Below are 26,640 nucleotides of genomic sequence, written 5' to 3' on the forward strand. Positions count from 1 at the left end.
ACTTTAATCAATTACTTTTAGTCCAAATTAAATAAGATTTGTATATTTAATTAATCAAAATATATCCCAATAATAAATCCAGCTTGATTATTTGATTGGTAACATTATTTGAGCTTTGTTTCTCACATGATCACTTTAGATAAAAGCAAGATTTTTTTTTTAGGTATTATTATTCAAATTTTTATCAAATTTAAAATTTCATATTGTACTTACCAAATTTACTCTATTCATAACTGAATCCTTTAAACCAATTACAGTTCCTAATGAAGGTAAATTGTAGTCATCAATCAAAGAATCCTCCATTATTTTACTGTCATTTATATGAATTGGAACAGGAGAAAGCAATTTTAACTGAAGAGAACAAAATCAAATTATATACTTTAAAATACTTTATAACTATATAAAACATATTAAACCAAACTTTCAATATATTAATTACTCAAATTCCTTTTAAATATTATTGATTTCACATTTTTTATTCTTATATTATTTTTCATCTTTCTGTAGTTTAGTTAAATTTTCAGCATTAATCTGTGCATAAATTATATTTTTATTTATAGTTTTTAAATATCTTTTTAAAACAATATTTTTGTAAAATATATTTCTTGAAGTATTAACAATAATTCATAATAACAAAGTTACATTTAAAATATTGAATGCAACATATTTTATTTATATTACCAATACTAAATACATAGATGTATTTGTTACAGAAATTTACAAATTAAAATTAATAAATTTTCTATATTTTTTAAATGATATAGCTTACTTCTTCATCAAATTTTGGATCCACTGCACTTGGGGGCCTACTGGACGTGATCAAACTGCTTCTTCTAGGAGAACCAAACTGTAAAGACGCTCGACGACTACTAGTACCAGATAGCATGCTAAAAGGTCCAGCTACCATAGGAATATGTACTTTACAAATCTAATAAAAAAAAATGAAAGTAGAAAAACAGCATTAATATAAGTTTTAATACAGAGTTTTGCTAAATGAATGCTACCATTTTAAATTATCCTCATTATGTTAATTATTATCCAAGAACATTGTAATATACATTAAAAAACTAGAAAACCATTAAAATTATACATTTGCCAATTACAATTTCTGAATGCCTGCACACCTGGTGTCACAATGTACTGTACTGTACAAATCTGACCAATACTCAAATTCCTCTTATGCTTTCATTTTGGCATTTACATTGTCACTCTTTCCACAGTAGCCATAATTCTACAGCTCCTGCAGATTACTCATGTTTCACAAATGATGAGCGATTCCAATATTGTGAACTGCAAAACACAAAATGCCTTCTCTGTTGCAAAGTCACCATTGTCATTTATGTTGCTTCCTAGAGGTAATAGACTGCAAGATGTTTAAATGCAAGTGGAAGATGAAACTCGGATGGTCATTTTATTGTTTGGTGTACATTGCATACTTCTTAGATAATAATTAACATAATTACAGTAATTTAAAATGGTAGCATTCGTTTTGAAAAACCTTGTATTTAAAAACATGCACATTTAATTATAATTTAATATAATGTAATCACATAGTTAAAATAAGTTTCAATATATTAAATCAAATATATGAGGATAAAAATAAATAAATAAAAAATACTTACTTTTGTAATACCTGTATACAATGTTATAGTAAATCCTACATCAACAGTTATCAATAGATTTAATGCAGGAAGAATATCTGCATCTCTGGCTAATATTGTGCTGACCGTACCAAATATTAATTGTTCTTGATCGTTACTTTCTTCAAATTTTATAAGCCTAAATAACATTTAAATTCAAAATTATAAAGCATATGTATTTAATAAAACAATTTCATATGTCAAACTAAAGCAAACTAAGAATAAAATTAATGTTGGATACATTTCCATTATCAATTTTTATATTAAATCCTAATAAAAGCATTAATTCCAAATTAAATGTTACAATTAATAATTGTTTATTAGTAATGAGTTTCAATTTCCTGTTTCTATCATCAATAATTCTCTTTTTATCTATACACTATGAGATTTGAAAGGGAGAAACGCAATCTGTACCAAATATAAATCACACTTAAGTTCTCTTAATGAATATGTTCTCCATTACCATATCACAAAAGTAACATACAAACATCCTGTTATTAAAAATTTAATGAAATAAATTAGAGTCAAATAAATATCTACAGTAGAAAATAATTATTATTCTTTATCCCAAAGTGTAAAAGCTGGCAAAATTAGGATATAGGAAATATTAGGAAATATTAACATCCCCATCTGTAATATTATCTATACTAGCAATCCCTTTCCCATTGTGTATGACTTATTTCACTGTTTCAATCTGCATCTCCCCTTCATCTCTTTCCTCTTGTCAATTTTTCATAAATTTTCTTTATTGGTTCTATACTCTATTCACACATGACAATACCATCCCAATCTCATGTTCTTTCTATTTTCTCTGCAATATGAGTTACTTGTGCACATTCTAATTTTACTTAATAATTTCCACTGACAATTTGGCTATTCTCATATTTGTTTTCTCCATTAATTCTTTTCTTCTTAAACTGATGTTTCTATTTCATATAACAAAACTCATATTTATTTTTTAAATTTTTATCTATTGTTTTCTAGGCATTTCTATATCATATATAATTCCTGATAACTACCTCCATTTCTTCCATTCTATTTAGTAGTTTCTTCTTGTGCTTATCATTATTCCTTTTTTTGCATTAATATTTAACTCTTCATTTTTTAATTTTTCTTGCAACAGTCAAATAAATAAATATTTGATTGTGGCAAGAAAAATTTATCATTTATTTTGTTTTATTTACATTTATTTTGGAAATTTTGTTTAGTCGAGGGTGACTACTTCACTCTCCCAACCAGAAACAAAACCAGACTACTAGAAAACCATTAGCAGTCTGACTGTCTAGAGATCATGATTAGTCACATGGTGGGAGAAACAGAAGGTGTAAAAAAAAACAATTATGATAATTATTTGACTTAATGAATGTAAATAAATAGTTCAACCTTTATGCTTACTGCCAGCAGGAAAAATAAACATATGCAAATCAAAAATGTGAAAAAACGAAATAGGAAGTGACTATGACATCACTATACCAACAGATATAATATGAACACAAAGTGGCAAGTTTGAGGAGAGGCTTGTTAGCAAAGGCTAGATGAAGAAATGCCATAGAATTACTACAGTTGTATTGTAATTGACTTAATTATATAATTAGTAGATACTAGTACATTGTTTAATTAATACAGTAATACCCTGAACTTACGCAATAGGTGGGACCGAGCGATAACTGTGTAAGTCAAATTCGCATAAGTCAAAGTATAATTTCATAATTTGTGTAAAATCCAAGTTGGATGTATGTAAGCTAATAAATGTTATCTCGTCTTTTGATTCATTCACAATAAAAGAAATCACCACACAGAGTCTCTCGAGTCTCTGTAGATATAACAAACACAGAAATAAATAACACAAAATAAATTGTAGCTATATGTCGATTCCACACGACACGTCCAAACACGTAAGCTGAACAATAGTGTGGGGGGAATGAGTAATCAATAGTTGCGTGGCGCTCAAACAAAAGACAAATCGATGAGATTTGAAAATCGTGTAACTCTGGGTTCGCGTAAGCCGGAGTAGCATAAGTCGAGGTATTACTGTAATTATATTGCATTCCCTTAATTTCTCTTAGGCACTCTCATCTTCATCAAACACCAATATACTATATCCATTGATATTTGATCATAACTGTTTTTGAGATCAATGAATATACAGCAACCATCACTCCAGATACTTGGCCCACATGACAATGACGAATGCAAACTAGCAATGAACATTTTCCTTGGTGCCTCCACAAATGAATATGGCCATCATGATTCTGTATATAGAACCTGGCTTCATCTGAAAAGATAACGTAATGCCATGCCTGTGTCCATATTCTTCGTTGAACACACCACTGTAAGTGCACCTGTCTCTGCTGCAGCTTCAAGGGGAGCTGTAGCAATGGTCATTGTGCTGCAGACGTTATCACACTGTTTGTGCAGACACTTACTGTTCTGAAAATCCAAGTTCCTGACTCAGGATATATGATGTGGCTGTACAATCCCACAACACCATGTGGTCAAGATGTTTGTCCTTTTGGGTATTAGCGATCAGGGGTTGCTGAGATCTCACACAGCATTCTGTATGGCCTTCCTGGACCTGACGACTCCGTATTCTCATGACAATCATGGAATCATAACCAACACAAGCAGCAATAATATGGAATGATAAACCACAGTCCCGGTAGGCTATGATTCTACCATGATCAAACTCTCACACATTGCTGGTAGGCATTCCTCTTCCTTACATGAGGCATAACAAAACCTTTACACAAGCAACGAACATGCAAATGCAATTTCTTTATGAAAAACAGGTTGAAGTAAAGCTTACTACAATCTGTATAAAAGGGAAAACTTTACAGTTTTCCCTTTTACAGATTGTAGGTGGACTTACTTCCATCTGCTTTGCGAGCATACATTGAAATGCTAATAATTTGCATATCCCAGCATGTTGTACCTTTTGTGCAAATTTCATGTTAGTTGCATGCCACCTTCATGGTATAGCAATTTTAATGGCCAGCAGTGTATATATATGGAATAAATATAGATAATATAATTTTATATATATTATTATACAGTTATTGCCTTTATAGGCATTTTTATGCATGATACAGAGCTAAAAATGTAAATAAAAAAGATTTTGTTTTTGTGGTCAGAAACGGATTAATTAAGTAGTGTGGCTTGTAGTAACTCTTTGTCACTTCCAAATGCATACATCTTAATTTTCAAGGCAGTACAGGATGCATCTTAATTTCTGTTTTGATTATCCAAAAAGACTAGAACAAGTTTGAGCTGCAGAATTTTCAAAATTATTGAGGATTTATTGTTAAATGGTTTTTACCTGTTGGAAAATAATGTAATTATTCCTATTTCTTTACAACAAATATGTAAACAATGCCATCAGGAATGAAACCCAGCAACAATGCAGTCTCTTGAAAAACGGACACCACTTTCAATGGCTCATATAAAATGTAATCTATTTATACTTAAACATATACTTATTTAATATTAATAAAGAACTATATAATGCCTACCTTAAATGCTGATGTTCTTTAAACAAAAAACATAGGAAATTCTGATTGCAAATGTCTGTAGTGATGAAAATTTTTGATGATTTTTCACCTAAACTATGACTGAAAAAATTTATTTCTTATTAAAATTTACTCTTATCTCTTAATAACTTATTAAAAATGTGTATATAAAAAAATATTATATAATACTAAATTATCATAATGCTTTTCAATTTTATATATGTAATTTATTAATTTTCTATTTGATAATAATTACAATATTTGTGTTACATCAGTATCAATCAGTTTTGCTGATAAATAGTACATTTAGTTAACAATTCAATTATTACAGGACAGTTCTTACCTATGAGATTCAATGTACATTTGTTCTAAGCAGATATCTGGTGCAAGTGGTTCAACTAATTCCCACAGAACACTTTTGGGTGAACCAGCTGCCGAATATGCCCAATTTTGAGAAGGTGGTGGCGTAAACACAAATGGTTGATGAAGGGAACCAGTAAGTAATGGAGATTGAGAACGACTGAAAATATATATATAATATATATTTTATTATTCAGATAATGAAATCAATTTACATGAAATTGTGATAAAATGTATCTTTATAATATAAAAAATCATCATCATCAATAATTTCCAGTTTCTATGTTTTCTTAATAGTTCGTACACTTTCAAACTTGTGTAAGTTGAATTAATTCATTGAATATACTATTAACACAGTTAAATATATTATCTCTAAGTCCAATATACTCTCGATTATCCGTGTGTGGATTATCCATGCATGCTTACGTCTTAATAAAAGTTTTTATTAGAAATACAATACTCATATTAAAATTCTAAAAAATCTGTATTGTTAACTGACTTTTAAAAATGGTATACTGAGCATCAGAACTACTTCCAAAATGTCAAAGCATAAATTAAATGGCCTAACAAGTATAATAAATACAATTGATTCCTGAAAATATGGCTTTACTTATGTGTATACTGTATTATTTTTTATTCATTAAATAAGTTTGAAAATATTTTATTCAAACAATTTTACATCATTTCCTTATCAATAAATCATTAATATTGCAAAATTAATGTTGTGTTATGACAATATATAGCTGGCAACCTCAGTTAATAATACAAGAAGTTTAAAGTTTATTAATTAATTATCACTCTCAAAATGTATTTTATTCATAATTTATTCATAATTTTAATATGAAATTGAAAACTAAATTGATTAGGTTTCATTAAAACAGACTTGTGGATTAGCCATGTTTCTATATTATCCACACCTCCATGCCTGGATAATCAGGATATGCTGGATATAGAAGGATATGCTGGATACAGAAGGATATGCTGCACCCATCTATGTACACTCCATCCACCTACACAAAATATATTGGTATCAGCTTAATTTTGACTGGATAAGCTATTAAAAGTGCAGTTACCCTACTACTACCTGACTTTATTCACTACAACAGTTTTTTAAATCTTGCTGAAATCCAAGCTTGTTTAACTTGAAATTGATATCTAAAATTGTACTTTCCAAATTCTAGGCTAGTTTAGTGCTTTGTAAATATTTTGTGCAGTGAATAAAACTAGTCTATTAGAGTCACTGTCAGATTCATTAGCAGAATGGGTTTCACATATTACGCTAATTAAATCCTCATCAATTAATTTGTAATCAGTAAAAAATTCATTGATATCATCCACATTTAAATCTTCAAAACATTCTTCTTCAAATAGATATAAATTAATTGCAAAAGTAAACTTTTATTACTTAACAAATTTTTTGAGGTTTTTATGAATTAATCAAATCATTCCAGTTTCTGAAATTGAGTGTTTTTGCACATAGTAAAGACAAGTAAATTTGTTATCATTGAATGCAGAGACACTTAACATTCTCTCTCTACAGATCAACCAAAACAAGATCAATAAAATCAAATATGATTTTCAGTCCAATGCTATATAATAATTTCAATAAATATTATAGAGAGATATTTTTTGATCACATGAAACTGAGACCATGTATAAAAATTACTACATAAATGAACTGATTATACAGCATGTAAAACTACTCATAGCAGGTAAAATTTATTATTAAGTCCATTAAATTTCAGTAAATATAACAAGGAATATTGTAATAGTTTCATTATTTAATCATCAGAGATTATTTATTATAAATATAAAATATATCATATTACCTCAATGTTGCCATATGAGTTAAACCTGATACTGAAGGACTTGACTGTTTAGAATGAAATCCAGTGGGAGACGAAACACGACTAGTGAGATGACTATGAAATGGAGATGATACATTATAACTAGGAGTTTGACTACTGTGAGAATGACTAATTGTAGACTGCAATTGTCCAGTAGTGCAACTAACTGGAGTATTTGATAGAATGGAACTATATTCACTGTGCATATTAACATTTACTTCCTAAAACAAAAAATTTTAAACTATTACATTTGAAATTTGAACTTTTATCAATATATCTTTTTATATAAAATGAAATATAAAAAATTAAACACAACACCAAACCATTCAAAGAGTTTAAAAAGTGTAATATCCAAGTGGAAAGGTTTTTAGAGCATTTAATAATGTTATAAAGTATAAAATCTCAAGAGGAAGATGTAAGCAATTAGTAAAGGATGCAAGAAGTTTAAAAGTGGAAGAAGTAAAAGTAAGTGTTTGATTAAGGAAGCTTGTATATCCTTCTGTCGTTCAAGAGAAAGTAATACAAACAATAATGAAGATGTTTAAGAATGAGTATTGGATGAAGATCGAGAATAAAGGTGGTATGAGAAAAATTATATATATTGTGAAAATCCAGACTTAAACAAACAATTTAACATTGTAATATCAACTTTGTCAACTATCTGTCAACTTTCACACCTGGGAGTATATCTCCTTTTAAGTTCTCAGCGTCGATAAAGACACTTTCATGCGACCTTCTGACCTGCTGTCCCAATTTCATCATTTTAATATAATACCAAACAGGCAGTCATTGCCAGTCCCTCTAGGATTAAAATTATCAAAATTTTCCTGTGTTGTACCCTATCGGATTTTCACGTAACCCTCAACTGTGCCTAAAAGAAGAACTTTCTGGATCGATCCAGAACTTTCTTGATTCAGACATGTCCCAAACAAACCAAATTCCCAAACCCAAATCTGGACAACCTCAAGACCTTAGACCTCTGAGTTCTCATGAAATCCAAATCAAAAAACATCACCATCAACACAGGTATTTCGCAACTCGCAAACAATTGTAAACTCTCTCTCTATAACTGCTAGATAGATAGGCTAAGTCGATATACCACAATATATATCTTGTATATTGTATCATGTACTGATTTTTGTTGAAATTAAACAGTTATTTAGTTGTTAACTTTAGTGCCTGAGTACTTTACTTTCGTCAGGCTGTCTCTCTGTCTCCATCCAGAACCCGATCACTTACTCACGCGGCCACTTGCATGATCTACTTTTTAACCCAAACTAAACTTGCCATCATGCCTTCCGTGTCAACTGAGACACAGTGGTGTCGGTCCTGACAAGACATCAAAGAGGTGTCGGTCCTGACAAGCATCAAAGAGGTGCCGACTCTCTGGTCACAATATTGTGATTAAGCAATCAGATTTTGGATATAAAGGTAAGTGTTATCACCAGAAAGTTAGTTTAACAATTGGTTCTTTTTCAGGAATATTAGCTGTGATAGTAATACAAAAGGTCAAAGAAGGGGTAATTTCAGAATAGGAAGATATAAACAAATAGGTATGTGAATAATTAGTTGTTTGAAAGAAGTACAGGATAAAGGAAATCAAAGATAAAAAGTTGGGAAATTAGAGTGTTCAAAAGATCTGAATTTTAAAAATTTGTTGTTGTGGCCATTGCTTTCAGTTGTATCGTTTGATCCTGCTGAAGATGGGAGAAATGCTTTCCTAAAACCATTTCAGAAAGTAAAGTTTTTGACTCCTTGAATGAAATTTGGTATTATGTATTTTAATAATAGACATGGAGTTGTGATTCTAGTTATCATAAAAATATAAAATGTTTTATTTTATATATATATAGTGCATTTATTCTAACAAACATGATACTCTCTGTAACTTTTCTCATCTTGCAGCTGCACTTTTTTATTAGAATAAATAGTATATATATTTTATTTAAAAAGCATCAAAATTACATTAAAATATATTTAATTTCATTTTTAGTTTTAAATATATTATTATTTTAACATTAGCAAATAGATATATTATTTTAAAACATATAAACATACAAACCTCTGTATTTGTCCTCCTTACTTTCCAAACACTATGAATTCCCTCTAATTTATGATATAAAACTAATAATGAAGGTTCACTACTAGTGAACACAATTTCTTGAGTAGTATTAGTACAATAATTAGTACGTCCAAATGAAGATACATGTTTTACCACTGGTGCCACTTCTTCCATTGGATGAAGCATGCTGAAGATAATTGGACTTTTATCGAACATTTCACTACAAAAAATTTTTAAAAATTAATCATAATGAAGTTTAAATTAAAAAATTATATACAATTTCTCTATTCTAACAATATCATTTTAAATATTTACTTTTATTAATTATTATTAAATAATTTATTTTTAAGAAATTTTAAGAAAAATATATAATTAAATATAAAAATTTGTATTCCATTAAAAGCTCCTTACCTTTTGGTATGTCTATCACTTACAATTCTTTCAAACAATAATCCATATTTTATTGCCCATGCTTTAGACACCTAAATTTATTTAAATTTAAAATAAACTTCAAAAAACAAAATAATATCATGCTTTAAAAGTAAATCTTTTGTTAACATTTAAATACATAAAAACATTTTAAAAAATTGTAAAGATTAAACTGTATTCAAAAATATAATTTATAAAATTTTCAATTAATAAATAAAAATTTGTTTTTACATATAAAAATATAAAAAATGGATTTTTTTAAAATTATATTTATATAAATGTAGTTTATAAATTTATATATAAAATTACTTTTTCATATAATTTGAAATTATAAAAAGTTCTACATAATAACTAACTTTAAATATTATTATTTATTTAGAAGTAATCATTTGACATAAAATGATTATTGCTAGATAAAAAATATTCTTAATTATTTTACACTTGGATTATTTCAATGTATCAAACAAATATATACACACACACACACAAAATAACTAATATAAAGTACATTATTGATTTATATATAAATTACTTTAAATTAATTACTTACTTGAAATGGTAATGCTACTTTATATTCTTCACCATTCATAGAAAAAACACTAAGTCCTGCTGTTTCTAATACAGATATGCAAGAGAGTGTTTCTGTTAATAGAAAAAACAAACTAATTTAATTATAGTTCCATTAACAAGTGTTTAGTAATTAAATAATTAAACTTTAGTAATTTATATTGAATATTTAATCTTATTAATATTCAAATATTTTGTAATTTCATTACACTGTCATGAAGAACATTCACAAATTCAAAGTAAAAAAGTTATTGTTTTAGATGAGGTAATTAAACATTTTATAACATTTAAATTCATAAAAAGCCTTCATTTACTGAAATTTTTCATGGATAATTTTTTCATGATTAGTTAAAAACTATTCATGAAAAATTTAAGATATTGTATTTTTTCTAATGATTCTAATGTTCTAAATTTAAGATATCATGTTAATGTTAGAAAAAAAATGATATCTTAAAAAATTTAAGTCTGCCATCTGGGCTAAAGTGCAATGCTGTCTTCACCATTTTCTGTTGCTCTGAATGACAAGCCACACCAGCAGAGTCGTGCATCCTGCATTTTCTCAGTAATGTGTGCCACACCCATGCCACTCATTACTGAGGTATCATATCATAAAAAGTTTAAGATGATGTTTATTGAAAAAATTCAAGATATCTTTTTTTTCTAATGTTAGCACTAACAAACTGTCATTCACAACCGAATATCAAATGATAGTCTGTCAACCAATCAAATTTGGTTGGCAGATTACCTACCATTTGGCTATTGGCATTGTTGCTATTAAATTTTGGTGGTTAAAAGTTAAGAGGTGAGGAGATAAAGGAGTCATGTATCATATTTTGAGTGGAGTCAGACTTAATGAAAATTTTACTCATTAATGTCATTTACAATTCTACCCTCTAAATTAAGCCCTCATATCTACCCTCAAAATTAAGCTGTTTGCCTTTTTATAATAATTAATTAAAATTATCTTTAATAAAATCTCATAACAGATGGCACTGCACATAATTTTAAAGTTGTGCTGATGTGTTTTATGGTTTTTAAACTTAAATATATTTTTAAATAGAGAAATTTCTCATAATTCAACAAAATCACTCCTTTTAAGCCTTTGTTATTATTTAAATTTTATATCCCAGAATAATTGAAAATTATCAGACTTCCTAATGGTTCACTTAATCTTATGTTTGCTGGGAGAGTCAAGTAAGAGCCTTTGCCACCTTTCTTAATCATGTTTCCATCAATTTTGTAAAAGAAAAGCTCATTGTTCCAATGTAACAACTCAATTAAAAGCCTCCAGACTACTCCATATGTATTAGACTATAAAAAATATTACAAAAAAGTAATTACCTGAATCCTTATTGGTATTATAAGATGTTATTGTAAGAGGTTTGCAACCATTCACACAGAATGTACACCATAATACCTAATTAAACCAAAGATTAATTAATTTCTGTAAAGTACTTATAAATAACTTAGTATTGAATAGTTTAAATACTATAAATTATACCTGCTGAATTGGATTTTCAAGTGTTAAGGATTTGTAAACTTTTCTTGTTCCATAGCCACTTCCACAACTCCAAACAACAGTCTGACCAGACATATACAACTCTTCTTCCCCATCACCTTTCACCGACTTTCTTAACTGCCATTGTTCCTTCTATAAAAGATGCAAATAAAGTATTTATTTTTGGAATTTTTAATTATTATATTTAATTAATCTTATCAACCAATTTTATAATAAAGAAAAACGACAGTATTTACATCTGGTCTATCTTGTATCGAAACTCCTTTCAACGCTCTTAGTAGATCACGACTAGTATCCAAGCAAGTCCTTATTTCTGCACTAACATCCACTGGCAGGTAAACATCCCCAGGATGATAATCGAGATGTTTGCGTCCATAAGGCACAAACTCCTGGGAGATTCCCGCAGCAATCATAGCTTCTTGGCCATCCAGATTTGCTGGTTTATTGAACTCTATAAATAAATTACCCAAGTTAATGTTTTTCCACAAATCTAGGAATAATTAAACTATTTAAAAAGTCTTTAAAAAGTTATTGAAAAGTTCCTTTAAAAAGCTTTTCAAAATATTCCAAGTTTTCGGCACAATCATATTTTTAACCATTTTTACATATTGGAGTGGGGAAAGTAGTCTATACTCTGCTGTAAGGACTGTTTGTTCCCAAAGTGTATAAAGGACATTAAGAATTAAAGAAGATGCCTTTATGATACCTATGCATTTTTGTATTGCATAATAGATTAGTTTTTACAACTTTATAATTCTACAGAAAATCACATATACATATATATTTTATAAATAAGTATATTATTTTAGTTTTCTAAACCACCAATTAAACTACAAGAAACAAATTCTATGCAAAAAATAATTTATTCTTGAAAGAACTTTTAGAAATAATTTCTGAAATTATTTTCTTGATTTATTTCAAATGGCTTAAACAAGTTTGAAAATGAATAAATCAATTAAAAAAATCAATTAAAACTTTAAAAATAACAAAATTTCCTGCAGTAATCATAATTATACAAATATAATTACAAATTCAGTTAAACCTAAGCCATAACTATAAACATTTTATTTAATTAAAACTTTAAAGTAAATTAATTTGTGTACTGATTTAAAACGAAACTTTATCAATGGCATCTGCTATTTACTTAGTTGTACAATGAGTAACAGCAGTTACCATATTTAAAAACTAATAATTCAAATAAAAATTTCAAACTTAAAGATTATTAAATTAAAATTTAAAAGTTTAATTTTCCAACTTTCATAGATGCACTGCTTCTTTATTTCGGTAATCTCATAGCATTAGGTTATGCACTAACATTGTCTATTGGTTATTAAAATAAAAATAATTTTCTGTTATTAGGAGTACAGCTTCATGTATTTCTAAAACTTGCTGCATAGATAAACTTTTGTTAAGTAGTAGTAGTGCATTTGCCAACATTATTACCTCAAAATACGGCACTGACAAATAAAGGGAAACATCATCAATCTTGAAAAACCAATACATGTTTGATGGTTAAGCATCTAGATTTTTGTTATCATTTTTGCTTCGATGGCTGATGTAACAACTAGATCAGAGTGAGGCATTAGAGAATTTAGAAATTTTACCATTTTCTTTTCTAAGAAATATGTAGGGTGTGTGCATTTATTTACTAAGGAGTGTAACAACCACTCTGGTTTGTCACAATTTAGATCCCTGACTAATGTAGCATGTCCGAGATTATTGTTTGAAGCAAAAGTTTGTGTACTTTCGCTTCAAAGAATAATCTTGGACATGCTACAATAGTCGGGGATCTAAATTGTCAATAAGAGATGGGGTAATTGTTGGTAATCCTGGCAATGAGATAATCCTGGCAAGGCGATAACCTTCCTTGTTTTATGCAGAACAGCTGGCATTGGATCTGAAGTCAATAATAGATTGTGAAAAAAATTGATTTGCTCTAAATAGAAAATCCTTGTTTTTGCACATCACAAACTGTTTAGCATTGTCTGAATGATCAGTCTTAAGTTCTCTTTTAAAAGAACTGTTTCACTGCATTACACTCCTTGTTAATCAGTTTAGGTGTTTGTTATCACTGGGCAAGTGTATTTCTGAGATGGCAGAAATTTCTAGGTTTATTCTTTGATTTGATTTTCTTGAGAACAGTTTCTTACTGCTGCCATAACTGGTAGAATTAGCTGACTTAAATCCCTTTTCATATGAAAGATGTGCTTGGAACCACATTGTAGGATTTGGTGGATTTATTCTGGAACTGTAACATTGGAGTAATTGTGATAATCACCATGCACCCTGGTTATCCCTTCTATACTTCTTACTTCCTGTGCTAGTGCTTGTGGAGTGAAAGAATGTATGAATGCTCTTCAAACCAAGGCTTCACAAGTGCTGGAGATGACTAAAAGCAGTTGATTTTTAGCACTGTTTTGAGAAATAGCTCCAGTCTTTCACTTTTATCTTTTACCCCATTTTTGAGGGTCTTCAAAATTCCACAAACCAACTTCAGGGAATATATCTTGTAAAGGATCATATATAGACTGTTGGTTCCTTTGATCTTTTTTACTCCTATGGTCATGACCTACAGCTCTGATAAGATCCTAACAGCTTCATTCAGAGCTGCAATTTTACCAAACTTTATGCATAAAACTGAGAAATTAAGTATATGAATTTGATGATGATATTATTTTCTCTGGTTAAAACAGTTAATATCTCTATTAGAGACAGTCTAAAGATCATTTAATAATAGCTATTTAATGTAGATGTACTGCCAGTTATCTCACATTTCATGACTGTTGTTTATAAAATTAAATTAATTCTAAAATTCTATTTACTTTAATATTTCAAGCTGATTAATAACTGATTATTATTGGATAAATTATACATATATTACTTAATGTACTATAAAATAATGCTCACACAAATTCAAAAATACATTAGCAGTAAAATGCATAACTAATATATAATTACATCACACTTATAAACCTAAAATATGCTAAACTAGCTGTTACCCACAACTTCACCCACACGGATTTTTCAAGCAAACACCATTTATATTCATTATTTCAACAACCATATTAATTGTTATATAACACCTACTGCTGAGAATGATGAGAATTGCTGAGAATCAAACAAACTGTTTTCAATTTGATCGATTTTCTGGAATGTTTACAAATGTTCTATAATCAAACCAATATGCAATTACAAATTTGAATTTAAAACGGTTCAAACGTTTGGTTAAAAAATCAAAATATATAAAAATATTTATAACAATGTCTGAAATGTTATCAATTTAATACACTTAAGTACTCAATGAAGACTAAACATAGTTGAAAACAAAAAATCACATCTAAAATAGCACAGTAGAAGCCATTCTTCAGGTTAAGCCTTAATGCTCTCCCTCTCCCCCCATGAGCGAATTTCGAAAAATCCCTTCTTAGTGTGCATTTTCATGGCGTACCCTAGCTATGTACCAAATTTCACCTCTAAGTTCAGCGGTTTGCTCTGGGCAATGATGAATCAATCACTCAGTCAGTCAGGAAAAGGAATTTTATATATTTAGATATATTTATTAAAGAATGCTTAATCTAAGTGGCTTCACCACTATTAGTTTTTGAATGAAAGAATACTTTTTATCTTGCATTTTCTACATTTGTATCATTGTCTATAAAATTAACAAACTGAAATCTTATCCAAGAGGTTGAACATCATTAAATTATTATTTTATATACAAATTACTTCAGTTATGGCTGTTCTATATGATAATATCAAAAGCGCTCAGCAACTAAATAAAGAGAAACAAAATGGTGCAAACACAAGGATCTGAGGTAAAATGGGACAAGGCAACAATCATCAAACCTCTGTCTTCCCCAACTCTAGCAATGACGGCAGAAAAAATAGAAATATACAGAAGTAAGATAAGAGAAGGCTGTTTAAATGCGAGGGATTCTGAGAGCCTACCTTCGGCATGGAAATATTTGGTTAAGAAATTTACTACAAACTCTGACCAGAATTAATACATTGAAGATTTATGTTATTTTTGTTTTATTGTTTTATTTTAATCTTTAAATAGTCTTCCGTTATTTTTTTCTCTTGTAAAATTTTTGATTTAAATTTTTATGTTCTATTCATGGAACATTTACGTTCCATTTTAGTTTTCAACCTGAAGATGGCCTATTAATTAGGCTGAAAACATTTGTTGTTGTTTAAAATTATGTTTATTTCTCGGCAAAAAAGGTGTTTTGTTTCTCTTTGTTCTATATGATTTCAGAAACACTTAAATTTCAAACACTCCAAAATAAACCTTAAAAATTGCATTAAGCATTTTAATTTCCAACATTATTGGCTGTATTTTACTGATCTTTCTCAGAAGAAATTTACAAAATGATCAATGATTGCATTTGAATAAAATGATAAATTTTAAATGTTCCAGAATAAACAATTTAAATGTTAGTACCAGAATTTACAAAAATCAAATATATATTATAAATAAAATTTTTACACACACAAATTAATTACATATCATTTGTTTTTAATATATGACTCATCACCAATTTTTAATTATAAAGAACATTTCTAGTGAATTTTAAGTATAGTATCATTTGTACTAGTACAATGGTATATATTCATGGAAAAGTAAATAAATAAAAATAAATTTTTCAAAGAAAATTCAAGAGAAGAGATGACAACATTCAATGACATCATATATCTAAACAAAACACATCTACAAGTGCCTTATACAAATACAGCATTGCCACACAAAAAAATCTCTCTTATTTATAAGACTAATAAATTACAACTCCACATATATATATATATATATGTGTGTGGAGTTATATATATATATATATGTGGAGTTGTATATATGTAACATTAATTATATATATGTGGAGTTGTTCTATATATATAACATTAATTATATATATGTGGAGTTGTACCAACTGTGATAGTCTTGAGTGCCATATCCCCAGACTGATAAAATATCTGAGCAGAGATAGTCAACCTTTTTATACCTACTGCCCCCATTTTTGTATCTTTGTTGGTAGTAAAATTTTCTAACTGCCCACCAGTTCCACAGTAAGTTAATTTAGCACAACAAAGTAATCGTAATTTTTAAGTGGCAATTTAGTAAAAATATATAGTCAAATTTATCTTTTTATTTATATTTTGCATATGTTTATAATACACAGAAATTTTTTTTGCCAGTGCGTTAAGTGTTTTTTTTGGTGTCAAACTGAAAAAAATAGCTAAATCTGGTAACGCTGACCCACCACAAAACGAGCTCAACTCAAGTGATGGCCACTGTTACAGTACAACCTGCTTTGTCAGTGAGTCATAGATGTGCGATGATAACAGAAAGTAGCTTCACCATCAGACAAACCCCTACCAACTACCACGAAAGCTCAAATCACCCACTAGTGGGCAGTAGGGACCAGGCTGACTACCACTGATCTAGAGGAACAATGAACTTTTCAACATTTGATTTACAAACAACTGCTTCTCAGAACTTCTTGCATACTAAGAAAATATCTGAGGGACACTCAAGGCCCAGGACAGAGTGTCCCTCACTTGTCCTGGACCAACACTGGTTACTTCAGTCAGTACCAGTCTGTGGCAGATGATAACCCTCCCAGTCATACTATAGACCAGTGGTTCTCAAAGTGTGCACCCTATGGTACCATTGAAAATACCACTCTATTTTTTGCCATGTTTTGAAACTGTATCGTATTTTTTATATTTGTTCTGTAAATGCAATGTAGCGTAATAACAATCACTTGGCACTATTCACTTCTTTATTTCACTTTTCATTGACTTCTTTATTTCACTCAACGAAAAGTGAAATAAAGAAGTGAATAGTGCCAAGTGATTGTTATTACGCTACATTGTGCTTACAGAACAAAACCACTCTTTTTGTTAACATATCATTATTATATTTATTATTAACACATCATTATATTATTTTTAGATAAATACACCCAAAGAAAATGGATAGATTTCTCAAAACGAAGCATGATATTGAAAAATCAGATTCTGGAAGTGAACAAAAGTTAAGTACAAGTAAGAAAGCAAAATAGCAGCCTACTCATAAATACAATGAAAGTTATTTAAGCTCTGGTTTCACTTGGACTGTAAGTAAGTTCATCCTTTACCTCTATGTTTAGTTTTGGATATAAAATGGCAAATGAATCATTGCTTCCTAGTAAATTGAGTAAACATTTTAAAACTATACACTCTAATTTACAATATAAATATGTAAGTTTTTTCAAGAGATTGTCTGAACAACAAACAAAAGCGGCAAATTCTTTTAAAAGTATAATGACTGTTTCTGATAAAGCTCAAATCGCTTCTTATCAAGTTTCAAAACTGATAGCAAAAAATATGAAACCTCATACTTTTTTAGGTGAGTCACTTATTTTGCCTGCATGCAAAAAATTGGTCATGACAATGATAAGAAATGAAGCAGCAATGAAAATAAGCAAGATTCCTCTGTCCAACGATACAGTTCGCAGGCATATTATAGAAATGTCTTCTGATATTGAGAAAAATGTATGCAGTAATAAGCTTCGGTATTCAAATTTTGCATTGCAAGTTGATGAGTCAACAGACATTACCAACATGGTGCAACTCTTAGCATTTGTCCATTTTATTAATGAAGATCAAATAGTAAATCAGTTTTTTTTTGCAAAGAACTGTGTGTCTACAAAAGGTTAAGACATTTTTAACATTTTGAATAATTATCTTGATAAATGGTAGTTAACATGGAAATCATATGTAGGCATTTGTACAGATGATGCTCCTTCCATGGTAGGCTGTGTTAAGGGTCTTACAACTTTTGAAAAAAACAAAATGAAAATGTTATCATAACTCACTGCTTTCTTCATAGGGAGGCCTTGATGGCAAAAACATTGGGAGAAAAATTAAGACAAGCTTTAGATCAATTTATTCAGATGGTAAACTTTATTAAAAGATCTTTATTTGAAAAGCTTTTATATTGATATGGATTCACAACACAGACGGCTGCTTTTACACACTGAGGTGAAATGGTTGCTAAGGGGTACACGAACCTGTGTGTACACCTTGGCAACCACTTCACCTCAGTGTGTAAAAGCACTGGAGTGGTACCTGTGTACACGAACTATAACAAGAACTTCTTGCATTTTTTGAAGAAATAAAACAGTTAAACTTTTGTAACGTCCTTCGATGCAAAGTTTGGATTGCCAGGTTATAGTATTTGGCTGATATATTTCAGCAGCTCAATATTTTGAATACTAGCATGCAAGGGAAAGAAGAAAATATTCTCACATCCACTGACAAAATGAAAGCATTTCAGAGAAAACTACAGATTTGGAAAATAAAAGCTGTTGAAGATAGTTTGGAAATGTTTCCATTGGTAAATAACATTGGTAAATAACACTTGCATAAATGAAACACTTTTAATAATAGTCCAATAATAAGTTTAGAAGAAAAATAGGGTTTGTATTTTCCATCATTTAACAGTGAACAATACAATTGGATTAGAAACCCATTCATGGAAGCTTCAAGTGATTTTGGTTTGACATTAACAGAAGAACTGGTAGCTATATCCCTGATTATGATTAAATTGATTGATGATTGATGACTGAATTGATGATTAAATATAAGGAATTGTCTCTTGAAGCCTTTTGGATTTCTATAAAAGAAGAATATGTGGAAATATCTAAAAAAGCTTTGAACATTTTACCACAATTTTCAACATCCTATTTATGTGAATTAGGATTTTCTACCTTCAACACAATTAAGAGTAAAAAGAGAGGAATTCTTCAATCTATTGACAAGAAAATGAGAGTTTGCCTTTCAAATATATGACCATAACATTGAAGAAATCACTAGGACACACCAGGTTTGTGTTTCTCATAAACACAAGAATGAAAAAACTTAATACATTTGTGCTAGGACCTGCTGAATATACTAAATCTTAAGAATATATATATATATANAGCGTATATGTATATATATATATATATATATAAAGATAACTTTTTGTTGTTTTTTTATTTTTTAACCCCTCTTTTTTACAAATTCTAAAAATCATAACTCAAAAAATGTAACATAAAAATGTCTTTTAACGTCAGAATAAATTTAATTTTGCCATATTTATTTTGTTTAATTACCATAAAAGCATGCTTAAACTTTATTTTTTTTGTTTAATATTTGACTTAATTATTATAACGTATTTCTCAGAAATTTGTATACAGTGCACCTACAATTATTTGTAGGATTTTAAATGTGCCACAACTTCAAAAAGTTTGAGAACCACTGCTATAGACTGAGGCTTCCAGCTTTGGATTTATTCGGCTACAACTTGAAAAAAAATTGTAGACCTATAAATTCCCACTGTCGGCATCTCTCTGTCTTTCCTTAATCTCAAAAACAGAGTTAGATAGACGAAAGACGAGACCAGATACAGAAAGATTAGAGGCAGAAGGCCCTGGTTAACTATTTACTAACTTCTGATGCAAACCAAAAGTCACATTATTTCAATTCACCGCATTATATATACGGACGACCACTGGCTCGTTCAATGCTAAAAGATTGAGCACCGAAAAACTAAAAAACCAGTAGGAAAATGTTAAACAACTGTAGCAAATGTTTGACACAGGAGAAAACACTCTGCCAGAGCCATCCATTAACATTTTCCTTCCAGATTTTTTGGTTTTTTGACGCTCAATCAATCTATTAGCATCGAACGAGCGATCGGTCATCCGTAATCGGCACCCAAAACTTTCTTAGCATCGTTCGAGTATTGCCGTACCCGTCGACCTTCTCCGATGCCATCCGTTTACTCACAACACGCACAGAAGCTCTGGAACTTTAGTAAGGTTATTTATAACAGCTTCAGCTACAAATTTTTCCAGAAAACAAAGATGAGAGCCATAGTCCCATATGTATAATGGAAGAAAGAACACATCACATGAAAAGAATTTCATATTTTAAAAGAAAATATGAAACTTATTCACGATTCTCTTTCATCGTACGACTTAATGTAATTGAGTAATAAAATGAAAGCATGTTTTAAGACATAATATTGTAAGTAAATGTTATAAAAGTTCATTCTATTTAAAACCGTGGATATATTGAAACACTTGCACGTACTTTTATTTTAGAGTGTAAATACTTACATAAACATAACTTGCGAAGAAGAATGAAAGGGAATTTTTATTCGCGATGTCGTTTACCAATTTGTCTTCGCCCGCTTGTACCTACGACAGCGCCCCCACAAAATACGAAATGTCTCTCGTCTTTTGGCCGTAATTTTTTTTTTTTTTTTTATTACATTTTTAAAACAACAAAATATTACAAATTAAAAATAAAATATTTAAATTAATCTGTTTAATATTCTGTATAATGTGAATGAAGATTTCTTGATGGTCTGCTGACATCTGTCTTTTGTTTATATACCCGCGACCGCTCGCTAAAAAAGCTCTCACTTGTCAGTGGCCGCGATACTGTACTGTACATAAAGTACTAATGAGTTATTCGTTGATCTCGCAATAGATAGTGAAAGGAGGAACGACATATCCAGTCGACTCGTACAACTGAATAAGTTTGTCAGGCATCCGGTTTCGAGTGCTGGCAAACTACTGGAACCTTTACAGCCTTAGCCATCCTGCCAATAAATAATAATTGCTCGAGTATGCTCCTGTTAGAAGAGTTCGAATACGATTTTATCTTCTTTCTGCGTAGCAATATTATAACTATTTTTCTCTGCAAAATCTTTTCTGTGGTGACTGAACACAGAACAACACGGAAACGGAAACTTTTCCATGTTGTTTATGTGCTCGGCCAAAATGAAGAAAAGGAGAGATCTACAAAAAAATTTTCAAACTACAGTCGACCCCCTCTGTAATACTGTTGATAATTCTGTGTTATATGAATTCCATGTTGTACGAGTTACTTAGATTTTACAAATAGGTGTGCCGGGCTGTGAACGGCTCACGTATTTGTAAAATCTAAGTGACTCGTACAACATGAAATTCATATAAAACGGAATTATCAACAGTGTTGTATGGGGGTCGACTGTACTCATTAAAATTTTTTGAGCATCTGACTGGGTCCGAAACCGCAGATATTTAGGCGTGTGGCTTCGGTTATACTGCACTTTATATATGTTTTTGTTGTTGTTTTTTAACTCTCTGACCTGAGGGCACCAAGAGAGTCTTATCATCAAAGCCATTAGTAGGCAGACCCACAATGGGCGAGTGAGGTACGAGGTAAATTAATTCATATATATTTGGTACCATTCTTTTATCATAAACTTGGAGTCTTCTATATATGGAACAAGATCGAACCGCTCTGCTGAGTCTCTTCTATCTGGACTTGTTTTCCAAAATTTCAATTCTTCTTTTTTCTACGTATTTCAAGATATATTTTTGCGACTTACCGCCCTATTTTTTTGTTGATTTACTTCAACCTAAAACAAAAAAGCACAGATTTTGAGGGAAAGAACTATGGGAATGTATATACGTCACGGCTAATTCTCGTGGATAAAGATAAGATTAACCAGCTAATGCTAACTTTATTCGAATATTTCGGTTAAAGCAAGTAATAATCTATTCATTTTAAACTCTACCTGTATATAAAGTTTCAAGTCACAAGCGGATAAAACGGATGTATGAAAAATTCATACAATGTAGAAAAATTCATGTTTTATAAACCCATTTTAGATAAAACGAAGATAAAAATTTAGATTTTCATTTTAGCTGAATAATCTGAAATCTTTCCAAGGCAGATCGGGAGAATAACAAAATAATTCTGCTTTTAAAATCAGCTATAATTTATTAAAGTACCAATCTCTACCTTATGATCAACGCCTGGTATTTGCTATTATTTTAACATAATAGGGTATTAACAAGGGTTAATTGTAACCTTTGGTATACCCTAACAAAAATTGCAGGAGCTGTTTTGAAAGTCCTATCCAGAAAGCAGTGAAGTGTTATTTCCAAGAGTCTAATATTATCACGTGTGCCAAAGATTAACATTCTGTTGTTATTGTTTAAACCGGAATCGAACAGAAGGAAATCTTGTCCATCATGTGTAGTGATCTGAGATATCAATATTCAGTGGAACAGGTAGTGGATTTTTGACAGTTTTACGTTGACGTCTGATATTGCAACGTAAATGATGAACTGTAGGCAACTTGGCTTTTTCATCTTCACTTATCATTGAAATAGATTGCGTGATTATTTGTTGTGGTGCTTCTTCAGTTTCTTCTGCTTGTCTTTTCATTTGTTGAACTGCTTAGAGAACTTCTGTGCTGGATCTGAACCGTGAGAGTGATCGTTTAATAGTCCCACCAGCTCTTTTCCACGATTTTAATTTTAGCTTTGCATTCGGCGTTGTTACTCCTTCTTTCAAATTCAAATGATACAACATCATTTGCTAAATTTTTTTGCTTTACATAAACATGATCTTCGAAAACCACTTTCTCCTTTCCTTTATTAGATTTTACAAACTTTTGACATTTAAAATTGGGGGTTTATTTTCTGGGGATTTAATATGTAGGGGTTTTCCCCAGGGGGATTATTGTCCGAAAGGGATTTTATATTGGAGTTTTTATCCAAGAGGTTATTGTCGGGGGTTATTATACAGAAGGTTATTGTCCTAGAACCGGTTAATAATAGCTTTATCCGATTCACGTAATATATACTAAAATAATAATAAATTTGGATTATTTCTCCGTATTATTTATATTCTGAATATAAAAAACAAAATTAATTTCCAACAAACTAAATAAAATTTTAATGATTTTAAAGAGTTATTTTAACAGAATTGAGGGATTTTTCACGGAATATACTTCAACAACAAGCACTTTATATGTAGCCTACTTCATTCGTAATTTATTTATAATATATTTAATTGAAATTATAATAAATAAGTAAATGAATTATCATAATTTTCATCACATTATCCACTCATTATCATCCGGATAAAATGCTCATAATCAACGTAACCACTGGAGTCCACTTGATCCACCAACAATATATCTACTTCATCATCTGTTAAAGCTTCTCCAACTTTAGTCAAAATATGGCGCAGCATTATCGAATGTATCTTGCCAGTTCCATTAGGATCGAAAAATTTTAATCCTTCGATAAAATCTTCCGCTGTTTCCTTTATACGAAAATAATCCGCTTCTCGAAGGATTGGTAAGAATTCTTCTTTGCCGATCCTCTGACCATGGCTTAAATTCCTGCACAAGTATCTTATCTCTGTGGCAGTGGGATTGAATCCCATGGCTCTAATGGCATTGCCAATTTGGTGAGTGCCTATTTTTCCATCTTCTTTATCGCCAAAAAACAGAAATATTTCTTCTATATCCGGTTTCTTGTAGATATATTCTTTAGTTTCCGTCATTTAACGAAGAATAAAATGTATACCATCAAGTATTTAGAATATCTACTACTTGACAACTTTTTAGATTATAATACTAGGTTGATTAAAATTAAATTTATTTTATATTGTTGATCAATACAATAATAAATATCATTATAATTGTTACTACATAATTATAATTAATACAGAAACAACCAAATACGGAGGAAAAACTTTAAAATCGACGTTACTTTTTACGCAAATTTACGACTAGAAAATGGACTTCCATTTATTAAAAATAAGAAATAATTTTGTCCTTTGCAGAGATAAAAGAGATGAAATTCCATTGTAAGGTTGCGGATTTAGCCAAAATTCACGTCAGGACAAAAAGAGAATCGAAAGGTCATACGTGAATGCAGTTTGGACGTGGTTACAAATCTCAAATTTTTTCCAAATCTAGAATCAGAAAGTATGATTGGCTTTTCACGCAGCATTTATAGTTGTTTGATCAATGAAAGATCATAAGCAAATACTTAAAAGCTTCATATAAGAAGAAAAATTCATTCTTCGCAGAAGTGAAATTTAAAAGATTTCAAAACACTTTTACAAGTAAAGAGAGCAATCAAAGTTTTACTAAGACGTGCATCTATTCTAGAAAAATTCGTGTGTGTGGATCTGGACCTTTTTGTCACATCCACCGTGAGTTTACCCAGGCACACCTGGTGTCTGGTGAGAGACAGGACTCCACATATCCGGGACAGAACACCATAAAAAATTCCTGGGATTCGGTTTAAAAAAAAAAAAAAAAAAACAATCTGCGTAAGTGTATCTGAAAGAATGACTAAACATTAGACAGATTCTCTCCAATTTACTTACTAATTTCTCTGGTGTCTTAACATGATAAACACACCAGCTAATCGAAAAATGTCTTAGTTTCAATATATGATTTACTTCCAGTACAGAAATTAAAATAATTTTAATTGGTATCCATACCAACAGTATATTGTCAACGACCAGAAAAGTACGATAAATAAAGCAAAATATGCTAGAATTTCGTCATCATATTCGGCCAATTTATAAAAATCAAAATCGATGATACCCGTTGATCATGACTTTGATAAAAGAAACCAAGAATCACGAATCCTATGAATCTTATTCTTGCGATTTCTCAGCATTGTGGCCGGAAATGACAAGAATCAGCAATTATACATCCCGAAAATTAAGAAAATATTGGAAAAATCCAACAGTAAAGCAGATTATTTAATTACAAAAAACTACTTAGTTGCTATGACTAATGAAAATGCTTATTACACACCCAGCCGCCTATTTAATTAATCAAAATGTATTTCGAAAATCATTGGCATTCTAGATGACTTACTTCTATAAATTGATGCTAATTTTACTAATAAAAATAATAAATAAATTCTTTCTTTAAGACTGCTTTCTATTAATAAAGAAACCTTCTAAGTATTCCGTACATTCAAAATATATAGCAAAAGTGGCCCTCTCCATACAAGATCTCGACGGCTCTATTTTGGAAATTATCGAGGATCGTACTGGAGATTAGTAAAGTGCATAATCTGACGAAGACACGAGGGATCTGGTGAAGGGACAGGATCTGATAATACAAGAATTATCAGATTCCATCCTTAACCACCCGTCAGCCTCCTCATTATAGATCTAACCGAATCGATGCATAAAAAGGATCATCTTAATGCCCAAAGGAAGAAAGGGTTTAAGAAAAAATCTTCTTAAAATAATCATCATTAATTTGAAAGGACGTCAAACGTTTTATTTAAAAACTAGCTGTTACCCGCGACTTCGCCCGCGAAAATTTTGCAAGCAAACCCCATTTATATTCAGTATTTCAACAACCATAGTAATTGTTATATAACAACTACCGCTGAGAATGATGAGAATTGCCGAGAATCAAACGAACTATTTTCAATTTGATCAATTTTCTGGAACGTTTACAATCGTTCTATAATCGAACCAATATACAATAACAAATTCAAATTTACAACGGTTCGAACATTTTTAAAATCGAAATAGATAAAAATATTTATAACAATGTCTGAAATGTTATTAATTTAATACATCTAAGTACTCGATGAAGACTAAATCCTCTCCCTCTCCCCCGAGGGGGAATTTCGAAAAATCCCTTCTTAGCGTGCATTCCCATGGTATACCCTACTAAAACGCAAATAAAAACAAAAAATCGCATCTAAAATAGTACAGTAGAAGCCGTTTTTCCGGTTAAGCCTTAAGCCTTAATCCTCTCCCCCCGCGGGAGAATTTTGAAAAATCCCGTCTTATTGTGCATTCCCATGGCATACCCTACTAAAACGCAGATAAAAACAAAAAATCGCAT

General features: G+C 30.1%; 2 protein-coding genes across 2 annotated transcripts in view; both read right to left on the minus strand.

Annotated features, from left to right (window-relative positions):
* The window catches only part of LOC111626680 (anaphase-promoting complex subunit 1-like), a 116,690-nt gene extending 95,503 nt beyond the window's left edge, over window positions 1-21,187 (minus strand). Inside the window, exons 1-13 of the mRNA XM_023370158.1 lie at window positions 21,077-21,187; window positions 12,167-12,381; window positions 11,913-12,062; window positions 11,753-11,828; window positions 10,395-10,486; window positions 9,827-9,897; window positions 9,416-9,635; window positions 7,336-7,574; window positions 5,490-5,666; window positions 5,150-5,248; window positions 1,623-1,779; window positions 770-928; window positions 214-351 (exon numbers count right to left, since the gene is read on the minus strand). Coding sequence (XP_023225926.1) covers window positions 214-351; window positions 770-928; window positions 1,623-1,779; window positions 5,150-5,248; window positions 5,490-5,666; window positions 7,336-7,574; window positions 9,416-9,635; window positions 9,827-9,897; window positions 10,395-10,486; window positions 11,753-11,828; window positions 11,913-12,062; window positions 12,167-12,343 — 1,755 coding nt within the window. The 5' untranslated portion in view covers window positions 12,344-12,381; window positions 21,077-21,187. The remainder of the gene's footprint in view (window positions 1-213; window positions 352-769; window positions 929-1,622; window positions 1,780-5,149; window positions 5,249-5,489; window positions 5,667-7,335; window positions 7,575-9,415; window positions 9,636-9,826; window positions 9,898-10,394; window positions 10,487-11,752; window positions 11,829-11,912; window positions 12,063-12,166; window positions 12,382-21,076) is intronic.
* Window positions 21,188-23,683: 2,496 nt separating this feature from the next.
* Window positions 23,684-24,895, minus strand: LOC111626684 (myosin-2 essential light chain-like). The gene has a single exon (XM_023370165.1). The coding sequence runs from the start codon at window positions 24,309-24,311 to the stop codon at window positions 23,862-23,864; it is 450 nt and encodes a 149-aa protein (XP_023225933.1). The 5' UTR covers window positions 24,312-24,895; the 3' UTR covers window positions 23,684-23,861.
* Between the last annotated feature and the right edge of the window lie 1,745 nt (window positions 24,896-26,640).

Source organism: Centruroides sculpturatus, unplaced genomic scaffold (assembly GCF_000671375.1).
Source record: "Centruroides sculpturatus isolate CEXI.00-Female unplaced genomic scaffold, Cexi_2.0 scaffold451, whole genome shotgun sequence".
Taxonomy (NCBI): Eukaryota; Metazoa; Arthropoda; class Arachnida; order Scorpiones; family Buthidae; genus Centruroides; species Centruroides sculpturatus.